The sequence below is a fragment of the Parasteatoda tepidariorum genome, chromosome 10 (genome assembly GCF_043381705.1).
Source record: "Parasteatoda tepidariorum isolate YZ-2023 chromosome 10, CAS_Ptep_4.0, whole genome shotgun sequence".
Taxonomy (NCBI): Eukaryota; Metazoa; Arthropoda; class Arachnida; order Araneae; family Theridiidae; genus Parasteatoda; species Parasteatoda tepidariorum.
Window position 1 is genome coordinate 14,115,011 of NC_092213.1, and position 12,366 is coordinate 14,127,376.

General features: G+C 27.3%; 2 protein-coding genes across 9 annotated transcripts in view; one reads left to right on the forward strand and one right to left on the reverse strand.

Moving 5' to 3' along the window:
- LOC107449418 (uncharacterized) overlaps positions 1 to 12,366 on the forward strand; it is a 314,197-nt gene that overhangs the window by 207,463 nt on the left and 94,368 nt on the right. The window lies entirely within an intron of this gene.
- The window catches only part of LOC107446576 (golgin subfamily A member 4), a 97,905-nt gene that overhangs the window by 52,955 nt on the left and 32,584 nt on the right, over positions 1 to 12,366 (reverse strand). For 5 of the 7 annotated variants that reach the window (XM_071186740.1, XM_071186742.1, XM_071186743.1 and 2 more), the window contains 3 exons: positions 4,220 to 4,273; positions 2,664 to 2,896; positions 1,094 to 1,213 (listed from right to left, as the gene is read on the reverse strand). In XM_071186740.1, coding sequence (XP_071042841.1) covers positions 1,094 to 1,213; positions 2,664 to 2,896; positions 4,220 to 4,273 — 407 coding nt within the window. The remainder of the gene's footprint in view (positions 1 to 1,093; positions 1,214 to 2,663; positions 2,897 to 4,219; positions 4,274 to 12,366) is intronic. The other 2 variants (XM_071186741.1, XM_071186739.1) reach the window with 1 other exon arrangement.

Here is a 12,366-nt window from a genome sequence, read left to right on the forward strand (position 1 = left end):
GGTAAAAACCGGCAGAAACTAAGAAAACGCCTATAGCATAATGACATTTTATTTAAGTAAACTGAAAAATCCATATAACTTCAGGTAACTGTAACAAACTTTTTAATTACCCCAGCTGCTACATGGTGGTCTAGTTATGCAAGAGATGAAAGTTTCACAAATCTTGCTTGTCCCTTGATGGCAATTCCTGCTAGCTCTGCTGGACTTGAGAGAATCTTCTCAAATTTCTTCGTGCATAGCAAATTGAGAAATTGTTTAGGTTTAGAAACTGCATCAAAACTTGTCTTTTGCTATAGATTACTGCAGAGTGCAAACATTGTAATATTTGGTTTTTAATGGTGATAATTTTGTAAATAAATTGTACTTTTTTTAACATTTAATTGTTTTTTTTCTATGAATTATCCATTGTATGTCAATCTCAGTACTTACTTTTATGTCATTTTCTGCCACAAATATGGCAGAAAAGGGTTTCTGCCATGCCAGTTTTAACCGGTTTCTACCAGTGGTTTTAACCACCTCGACAGAAACTTGACAACCTTGGGAAAATGAAGTCTGAAATTGGGACTATCTTGCAAAATGCAGCAGAATTGCACACGAGAGTGCTAGAATCTCACCGAACTCAGCTCAATAGACACACATGCGGACTCGCAAGTACTTTAAAAACATGTAAAAGGAATGACAACGGTAGACCGAAATGGATTGCAGTTGAATGAATTGTGAAAACGTTGAATAGAACAATGCGAAAAGCAAGCTTTTGCATAATTCGTGGCAAAAATCGACATTGTTAAGGGAAAAAAAATCTAGTTTTCGAAAAGGGAACTTTTTAAAAACACCCCACGAAAAAAGCACCTTTAAGAGCTTTTAAAAAACGAAAATAAGCACCTTTAAGCACTTTTTAAAAATGCTACATATCATGTCATTGTTGTGAAACTTACATAACCCAATGGCAAATCTTTTGTAAGGCAAAATTCAAAAAATGAACAAGGAAATTGAAAAAAAAGAGAGGACAATATGATAATACAGGATAATTTAATTTTTATTTCTCAGAAACAATAACATGAGCCGGTTAGAATAGGAAAAGTAAGTAACGTACCTCTTTCATCAATTTGGCTTCATTACTTTGTATTTTTTCCTTCTCTCGAAGTGTTTCTTGCATTTTGTTCAATTCTTTTAGATAATCTTCTCTTTCTTGCTCTCTCTCTTGAGCTTGTTCCTATACATAAAAATTAATATAAATAGTTCAACTTCAAAAGAAAAACAATAATATTACAATATACATTAAGACTTCATTAGCATCATTTAATCAGTTTACAAAAATTAAATATTGTACATACAGGGATCACACTAAGCATCTAAGACATGAGAACATGGAAATAATAAAAAAGTCTGAAAATATCTATCAACTCAAATCAGAATTTTTTTTTTTTTTGCACAAAAAGAAAACATTTAAACTATTTACATACTTATTTAAAGTTTTCCTACTGAGTGTGAACATTGACAGTCAAACTGTTAAGCTTTATACATGAATTATGATTGCCGAGAATAAAATAATAATGTAAGCAACAAACTAATGGAGAAATATTAAGAAAAATTAATATTGGGCACAGCATTAATTTTCCTCAATTCATAATAAAATTCAGAAATTTGACAATTTTGCCAATGTTCCCCAAATTAACCATTTGCAGTATATATAATAAAACAGCATATCAATTAAGAGCAAATATTAACATTTGCACACAAAACATATTAATGAACTTTACAAGCATGAAAATATAAATAAAAGTTAACACTAATACAAAATCACTACCACTTCTTTAAGCATTTCTGCTAAGCTGAATACAAACACACTAAGTATATAGTTGCTGCTAAATAACACATTTTTCAGAGGAATTTTTAAAAATTTTTTTTGGTAAAAGAAAAAAAATCTTGACAGCTTTCATTCATTTTTTTAAAAACTTTTCTAAAAAAAGTTTTCAACTTTTTTTCCTCAGATTTTTAAATATTTTTCCTGAATTAAACTAGGTACTTTAAAATTCCCCAAGTATTAACCCCGAATTTCATATTTGTTTCTTTTATCTAATAAATTTTAAAAATCAAATAAGGAACATGCAAACAGACCAGTGAAAATGGGTACAGACTAGTGAAATCTTATAAACATTGTGTAAAGCATTTAAAAGACGTTAAGAAATCTGAAGTAAAAACTAAAATGTAAATCAATTATAGGGCAAAATTAAGAAACTTTGCTACTGGCCAGATGTTCTTTTTATCAGTGGCCAAGCTACTTTTTCAAAAAATGAAAACTTTAAATGATTTTAAAAACTGCTGATGCTAATAATGTAAGGTAATTCTCATTTCTAAACAGTAATATGTTAAAAACAATACAAGGTCCATTTCTAAAATAAAGGAACAAGTCCTAAATAAAATATTTTTTAGATTACAAAATATTTATAATAATTCCACATTTATTATAAAAAATTAATAAAATGCACATGGTGTGGATTTTAGTCTCATTGTGCGGCGTGGTTATCGTTAATTTAATCCTGTAAAATCAAAAGGAAAAGATGCAGGAAAACTCATGGTCATAGGACCCACATGTATCTAAAAAAAAAAAAAAAAAAAACGTTTTGAGGACAATTTTTAGAAATAAAACTAATGGTATTTACTTCAATAAACTTTTTATTAGATTGAAGTTGCTTCTCCATGGCCTCCATTTCAGCTTTTAAATCTCTGATTTCTTTACACATCCTCTCCATAATTTCTTCCTTCTCAGCGGTCAAGTCCTCAATGGCCATTTCCATCTGCTGAAGTCTGTCTTGGAATGACTGGCGCTCTTTGCTGAGGTTTATCTGGACATTATGTTTCTCTGAAGAAAGTTTTGAGTTCTCGTGCAAAAGTTCTGGAATAATCGCAGAAGAATAATTACAGTTAACAGTTTCCTCTCAATTCTGCAGTATTTAAACAAGATGAATATATACATAAAAGTTATGATTAAGTTTACTTTTCATATTAGTAAAAAACATCTGATATAAATTGAATTATATAAAAAACAGTAAATAGTATTTATTATCATAAAATTATGGTTCTCCACTTGGAAGGGTAAAAAAATATAAACCATGTGTTTTTACTAATTGCATAAATTACTGTAGTTACTAACGTTGACATAGAGATTCACAAATAGCTAGTTTTATTCTTATTTTATGTTTCTGTAATATGAAACTGAAATGTTTTTATTTATATCAGTTTTTAAAGTCATTACATGGATTAAAAAGATATCAATCTGGATAATTAGGACAGATTAAAAAGATATCAATCTGGACTTGACTAGCAATTGACTTTGGCTTTGTTTTACACAACTGCTGATATCAACCATTTTTCAACTACGGTTAACCAACTTGAAAAGTCTATAAAAATCCGACCATTCATTTTGTCATTTTTAAAATGAATACATTAAATATATATTTAATTAAAAAAGCGATTTGACAAGAACATGCAATATGAATTTCTTCTTTTATCACCTTATCAACTTCATGTACAAAATATGCCAGGGATATTTTGCAGGATTCTGCATATAGTTAAATGGCACACATGTCGAATACAGATTTGACACGTTTAACACAAAGTAACATTCATTCATGAGAGCAAAATAAAATGGTGCTTGAAATTATATGTAAACCAAAAAACTAAAGAAAAAAGAAAGTCAAAAGCACCTGAATGTAATTGAACATCTTACACAAAGCCTACATATAACATATTACCAATAAATAAGCATATAGTGTCCTAAAGTTAAAATGCCTTAGGGGATATATCACAGAAGTAAAAGTGAGCTATTTATATGCATAAAAGTTAATTATTTATGCTAACTATTTACTTGCATATTTACTCAATTTTGACTAAGAAAAAAAAAATCCAAGAACAATAACAAATCTTTGAACTTGTTTCTATTATTAAAATATATTTATTCTGAAGAAAAGTTAGAGTAATGTGATAAGTTAAAATATTATTTAGAGTTATGCTAACCTTGGATCAGATTTTTGTGCCATGTTAAGATCGGTTACAAATTAATAATAATAAAAATACAGACCTAAAAAATGATAAGTTTCTTTTAACTTTATTTTAGTAAACCTTTAAAAATATTACCACAAAAATATAATCTGGAAACTAGATTTCCCTTGCTTCCTACGTAAAACTGAAGAATAATACTACCAAAATAAAAACAAACCTGGCTTCTCATGCACATGGATGACTTCTGATTGCAATGTTTTATTTGTGCTCACTGTTAACCAGACAACAAAACATAGAAAAGAAAAGGAAAAGTGTCATAAGAAAAAAAAAACATAGCTTAAATCATAATTTAGGAATGTGCGAGCTGCCAAATTTAACGTAGAGGCATTGATTCCACCACCATATTAATGAGTTAGTTGATATTAAATTAGATTTTTTAAAAAAATTAAAGTAGTTCAAAATTTAGAAGTTCATTTGTTAAACAAAATTTAAAAATGCAGTTACTAAACTCCAAGTAAAATCAAAGTTTTCCCATATCAATAAAATAGAAAAATTACATGAAAAGTTTTTTTCACTTGTGTTTATAATTTTTTGTACAGCGATACATATATTAATACAGTAGTCATTACCAACTTGTTTTAAGAACTGCACAAAAGGGAGAATGATCTTAAAAGTTATAAAACAATTTTAAAATTGTTTACATAAAAAGTTACTTTAAAAAAAAACTTGTCAAAACCCAATTTTGTTTTGGAATTATTGTATTTTTTCAAAATGAGCATACATTTTTTTAAAAATATATTTTGATTAAGTAGAAACATGCAAACATAAATGGGCATAAGCAAGGTGAAAATAGCAAAACAAAATGGAATGAAAAGGAAAATAATTTGTATTAGTCTATAAATTTTGTTAAAGGAATGGGGGAGGGGGTATGTGTTAAATGGGATACAATTAACATAGCAACACACAACTTGAAGCGTCAAGGCCAAATGAAGCCTTTGAATGGTCCATGTGCAACCTGCCAACCAAAAATTAATATGAAGATACTAAATAATTAGTAATAAGAAATTTTATAGCTGATTTTCAAACTAGTTGTAAATTAGAGAACAAAACACCAAAATTTTTACTTAAAATTTTAAAATTCAGAGGGATTCAATAAATGTGTTAAAAAATTTACAGTTAAACATTTTAACCACTTCAAAAGAAAACACTTTTAACCAGGGGTGTCAAACTCGCGGCCCGAGATGAACATTTTTGCGGCCAAGTCAATATATCCAACGCAAAGTAAAAAAGAAATGTGAATTAGAAAGGAAACTAGCATATAGAATTATATACTTTATTTATAAACTATACAGATCATTTTAAATTGTACTCGCGAAAATGTTAAATTCTAATTGGCTTGCGGCACCTGCCATTCCAGGGATACTGCATCTTATCAAAACTACGCAGAAAAATTTCAAATCTTAGAACAGAATTTGAATTAAGGTTTAAAGATTTTAATTCTTTGGAAGACAATATTTGTTTGTTTTCTTCGATTTTATCAATAAATATAGACTCACTACCCAGTAATATGCAAACGGAAGTCATCGAGATTCAGTGCAACTCAAATTTGAAGACAAAATTCATTGAAGTGGGTGTGCCTGACCCGCAAGGTTTGAAAATACTCGAAAATTCGCATATGAAATTATTTCCATGTTTGGCAGTACTTATCAGTGCGAGCAATTTTTTTCTGTTATGAATGAAAATAAATCTCCTGTCCGAAATCATATTAATAGCTCTCGTTGGGTCAATTTTGAAAGTAGTATCGGCCAATAAAATTTCTCCCGAAATAGGAAAGATAGTAGCAGAGAAGAGATGTCAAATACCAAACAATAATTTTACTTTATATATGCTTATTACAATGTACTATTCAAAATAAAAATATTTGTTTCTGTAAACACTGATTTTTTTTTAGGCCCACCTAAAGTCAAGCATTGTTTATTTGGCCCAAGTTTGCTTTTGAGTTTGACACCCCTGCTTTTAAGCATAACAAATGCACTTGAAGAATTTATTCAAAATCAAAGATATAAAGAAGTAATTTATGTTCATTAAAAAATAATAAAATAATCTTTTCCACAGAAAAAGTAGAAAAAATTGCTTACTGCTTTATTTTATTAAAGAAGGTAGAGTATGCAAAACTTCAAAGAAATTAAATTTTTAAGATAATCTCAGAATTATTCTTAGTACAAGAATGATTAAGTTATTATTAATTGATATTAAAACTAAATTCATGGTCTCCTACTCCTTGAAATAAAAACTATTATGCAGCCTTGTTTTAAACTAGGTAAAGCTAGCAACAAAAAATAAAAATAAACATTTATATAAAAAATACAGGAAGAAAAAAGAAGCACAGTAACATAAAATAAATGTCATTTTAAAAACAAAACATGAATTTTATTTTCAATTTATATATTAAAACAGGAAAAAAGTTACTAAATCCAAACATAATTGTTTAAAAAACCCTCACCAATATTGTATGGAAAAGACGATTGCTTAAATTTGGAGATTTGATGGTCAGAAATCGGTAAAATGGCCAAAGGGAAAAAAAAAAGGAAAAAAGATTGCAGGGTTCATACAGAGATCAGAAAAAGAAATCCAAGGAGTCCAAAATTTTAAGGATTTATCAAAAATTTAAAAACTTTGTGTGAAAGATAACTAAACAGGTTTTTCTTTAAAATTAAAAAGTAGTTTTTATAAAGAACTTGCAAAAATGTATATTTTGCATAAGATATTTATTTATAGCCCTTTTGAAATAAATTTTGACTTCGTCAAACTTCATCAAGAAAAATAAAGTTATAATTTCACACATAAATACATTTTACAGCTTTAAATATTTTAATAACTCTTGCTAACGTTAATAGTACAGATGTTAAAGATTAACATAAAAACCATCCAATCTTACATTTTTAAATTTGAATACATAAGAAAATCTAAGGGATTTTATGCAAAAAAAAAAAAAAAAATTACAGTAAATTATTAATTAAGTTTGCTTGTTACCTGTAAAATTAAAATTATTTGCTGTTATTTTTTTCTTCTAACTCCTGCAATTAAATTTTTTTAAAAAGTTTTTCGTAAACTATTATATTTTGACAGCTAAGTCATATAATTTAGTTTCCATGCTTGGACAGTAGATTCATCAGCGGACCTAGTAAGTTAATCTATGAAACACAATACCCTAAGGAGTTTCTAAGGACTTATTTGGAAATCTAAGTAGTTCCAAGTACTCCTTGGAGACTTTTTTATTTCCAAGGCGTATAAGGAGTCTGTACGCACCCTGAGATTGTTTCTGGAAACTTCTTTTAGACGAATAGAAAATTTCAGTTTAGCAAGGCTTCGACAATCGAAACTTTAGACGACCTTGATTGCACAAGTTTCTGTTAAAGTTTAGATTGAAATTGCTGCTATAGCTTATGGACATAGTCCTAGAATTCTCGTAAATAATAAAATTATGAAAGTATATATACTTATAATTATATCTGTGCAATTTATTTGCAGTAAATATAATAGTGGAACCCCAGTTTTACGCTGCCCGTTTCGTACCTAATCCCACTTCCTACGTCATTTCCTGGTGGTACGTGAAAATTGCCTTAGGCAATAATATTCATTTAATTGCCCATACTGATGATGTTAAATTTTAAGTTACCCTTTAAAAGAAAATTCTTCTTTATACGTTTTTATAACAGATCAAAACCATTCTTTTGCTACAAAGCCAGCAAAAAATTTTTCAGATTTTTTTTTTTAAGAAAGACTATTTTATTAGATGTTTGGGAGAGGGGATTTCCTCCTTTAGCCAAAATTAGAAATGTAGTGGGATTGGGTAGGCATGAGAAGGGCAGTGAAAGGAAGTATGTGAGCTTAATTGCAAAATTTGCGAATGGAATTTTCCCCAGCAAACTTCAGCCTTTGAATCTTGTAATTAACCAATCATTTCTTTTTCTTGATTCCAAAGACCAGCAAGATGCATCGAAAACAAAAATAAATGTTCTGGAAGCTCTAAATTTGATTTCTACAGCGCCGGATAGTGTCCACTCAAATGCATTACAAATGGGTTTAATGAAGCGCCTAAGGGTCAAATGCACCTTTTTCCGTATTCAAAGGGAGCATTGGCCCTTCGAAATAAAATCGCATGCCTGATCTTTCGAAGGATATTAACTCTCAAATCCACATCTCATTACTTTCCAATTCCTTCAATATCTGATTTAATGTCTGCTCCCAATGATTGTGATAAAAACGATGAAGATGAGTAAAAAAATATCGGAGGACACACCCATAACTTACCTATAGTATGAAAGCATAAAAATGCTAAAACAAAGCATTTGCAAATGTAAACTATAAAGCAAACAATAGTAAGAATTAAGAGCGATACTGATAAAATGGTATCTAAAAACACATTTTTTCGAGTAGTTCATTTTGTAAGTGTAAATTTTTGAAAAACATTCTTAAATTTTCTTTAACCCGATTTTACGTTATCACGCTTCATGTGTTTTTAAAGCTTGTCCAAAGGAAAACTCAAAACCACAAATCGCATTATTTTATTGCTTTAAAGTTTTGAGGAAAAATTAATAGAAGTTCAAAAAATTATTAAGTGCTATCGAATAAAATTATCTGGTGCCAAGAGTTTTTAAGTCTAATAACTCTGAAACATTTGTGAATATAAACCATTAAGCAAATTTGCAAACAGTAAGTATTTAGCAAAATATTGTTGAAATACCAAAAAAAGAATTTTTTTCTTTGTTGTAAAGATTACATATTTTTTCTAGTTTATCATGCGTCAAGTTCTGAAAAAATTGCACAAAATTTTTCTTTTTATCCAGATTTTACGTTATCCCGCATTTTGCATTTTTAAAGCTAGTCCAACGGAAAATGTAAAATCTGGGCTTTAGTTTTAGTTTTATTATCCACTAAATTCATGATATTGTTAATGTCAGCCTGCAACATATTTTTTAGTAACTGAAAATTAATTAATGAAAATAATTGTGCCTACTTGATAAAAAAAATTAGATTAAAATATAGCATAAAAATTGCAGAAAGCACCATAAAAAAAGTACTTGAAATTCAGACGAAAAAACACCACAAAAAAGAAGATAATTTACGTTGGTTGCAAAAGTGGTTACATATAAATTATTTGATTTGTTAAAATATTTAAATTAATAAAAAAATAATTTTTATCTTTTTAATGTTTTTGATAAAAATATATAAAATTTAAGCATTACAAATAAAATAGAACAAGAGGAAAACACGCAATACATATCAGTAAAAAGCTGCAGTACATTTTTGTAGAATAGATCGTATGTGAGATATAAAAATTTTGATTTTCACACATTGAAGAGATAAAATAATCAAGATGATAAAAAGATAAAATAATTTATATTTAATTATACGTAAATAAATTTAACTTTTTTGAACAAGTAAACAAATACTATGAAACAAAAGACTGAATAGTATCAGAAAAAAAAAGATTGCATTCAGTAAACAAATAAAATGAAAATTTTACATAAACAAAAAATCCATTTAAACAATAAAGCAAAGCAACATAATAAGAGAAACTAAAACAAATGCTTGTTACGAAAGGTGTGCAAATCTTAACAAAATTTGGCTATTTATTGAATTGCATGAAATTATTATAATTTTTTTTTAATTTTAATGTAAGGCAGAGTGAGTGGCAATTTTCTTCCAAATTTTACTCCACAATAAAAATCTAATATGAAGTAGATTTATAAGTTATGTTGCTTATTTTACATCAAAAATAAGTTACCTTACATCAAATGATATGTTTTTCAAGTAAAACAATAGGTATTTAGCTATCTTGATTTTTTTTCAGATGTTGCACAACAAATTTACAAAGATAATTATCATTTACCCTGTATAAAAGCAGAGAACTATATAGAAAATAGTGTGTAGAGTGAATAGCTGTCAAGATTTTTTTGTTTGTTTTTGTTTTTATTATGGAATTTTAAGCAAGCATATTACAGGCTATAATGTGATTTTTTGATGTTTTTTTTAGTGTGAATTTTGCTGATAAATAAACTTCAATACAGAATTAAGAACAAAAAGAGCGAATTGTCCACATTTTTTTTTTCAAAAAACTTTTAAAGGAGGAAATTTTTTTTTTGTTGAAATATACAATATTATTACTTTACTTTTTTTTAAAAAAAACTTTCCCTTAAAAAAAAAAGAAGTTATTTTAAACTATTTAGTTGAAAAGTAATACTATTTTTTCAATTTATGAAAAAAAAATAATATCAATATTAAAATACAAAATTCAAATTTCAAAAAACCCAACTTAAGAAAAAAATATTAGTGATCAAAATTCCATGTACATGCATCTATTCTGTAACTTCATGCAAAACGAAAAATAGTAATACATTAAGGTGCATTTGGAAATCAAGCAAACAAAAAACCACAATTTGATTGCTCGCACAAACCTACCTGTTAAAAAATGCAAATATTTATATCTAAATAAAATCAAACTAAACTAACATCAAAAATGCAGAAGTTAAAAACACTTATTTAAAAGAAGTGTTAAAATAGTTAAAATAAACTAAATTATAATGGTACTCATAGAAAGTTTTAATAATAATTCATTCACAAATTAAATAAAACATTCTATTGTGCAAAAGGGCAACTAAATTTCAAAAAAAGAAAAAGACATTTCAAGAAGGTTTGCAAAATAGAAAATAAAAATAATTACATAGTAGTCTTTATCATTTAAAGTTTTAATGCTGTTAAAACTTTTTTAACTTCAAATTCAAGATTTTTGCCCATTAGAAAATTATTATAATTATTAAATATGAATAAATATAAAATGAGATATCTAACTTTTATAAGTTCTTAATAATGTTTAGTAACTTCCTTATTGCCGTTATAAAAGTTCGTCATTATTAAGCTTCAAAACAACTTTCATTTAAGAACTACTATCTAATAATATAGATACACGATCTTTTATTATAAGAAATAATTTGGTTCAAACCTAGTTCATTAATCAAAATTTTGAGAAGACCAAAATCCAAAAGTATAATCATCCAGTTGAGTATAACGACCCATGAAAATTTGCTTTATTATGGCGATTGAATAAGATTTACATCATCTTTCAAATTAAAACAGTAGAGTCTATTTCTCTTTTGTAAGGTGATACCTAATTATTCTTGCTTCAATTAACACTAAAGAGTTCATAGAAGTTATCACGTTTCTCCTGTTGCTTCATAATGCAATTATCAAATTGACTTTTGTAATTTTTATCCCGATAGATATTTTAGAGATTAAGGATCAAGGATTTGAATATTTATAATACTGACTTAAATACACGAATTATTTTTAAAGAAATTATCATGCCAAATCTGTTTTGAATCACCAGTACATGTACTTTCTTTAACTTATCAGGTATTTAAAACATCAACTTAGCATCACTTCATAAAGAAATATCAAAAAGCATACCGAGGTCGAAAAATAATTGAATATTGACGTAATTATAGAGGTTAGAATAACAAATGTATCTAAAATTAAGTTTCACTTAATGACAAGTTTTGTACCCTACTAATATTTAATCTTTTTAAAAATGATAGCTACTGATTACATACAGATAAACGTATGCGTAATTCTAAATTTATAGGATCAATTACTATGCTAGCTATTTAGAATTATCAAGTGTAATCCAAAATTTTTAGAACAAATTTTCCAACAAATGAAACAAGGAACATTTTTTTTATTGGTATAATTATTCAATACAATCTTAGTAACTCCCTAATAAGTTTTTTCTATTTTCCTCCATTTTTGATATTCTTCTGCTTTGTCACATTTCCACTTTTTTCCATTCTAAGTGTTATGGTCGGTATTTAAACTTTGAGAAATTTTAAGGAAGAGAAATATATCTCATCACTACTATTATTAATAATTGTTTAGAGTAAGAGATGTTAAATTTCTTCCACAGTGGGGAAAACCACCCCAGAGAAAAAACAGGTTTTCCCCAACACAAGTGGGAGAAATAATAGAAACTCTTTTTCAAAAAAAAAAAAAAAATCTAATATTAAAACAATTTTTAAGTAGTTTACAAATAAGTTAATAGTATTAATATCCAAGTTATTTAATAATAGAATTCCTAATCAAATACGGTTAAGTATAAATACTCAAACTGACTGTTAGATAATAGGATAAATAGATTTTAAAAATTTATACAAAATTAAATTTTCTTATCTACCATATTTGAGGAATGTTGTTTATCTTTTAGTACTTTCTTATAATTCATCATTATTTGGGTGGGGCGAAAACAACAATTCTTACCATTATTACCTTTAATTAAAAATGAAAAAGAAATTGCTTATCTCCTGTTAT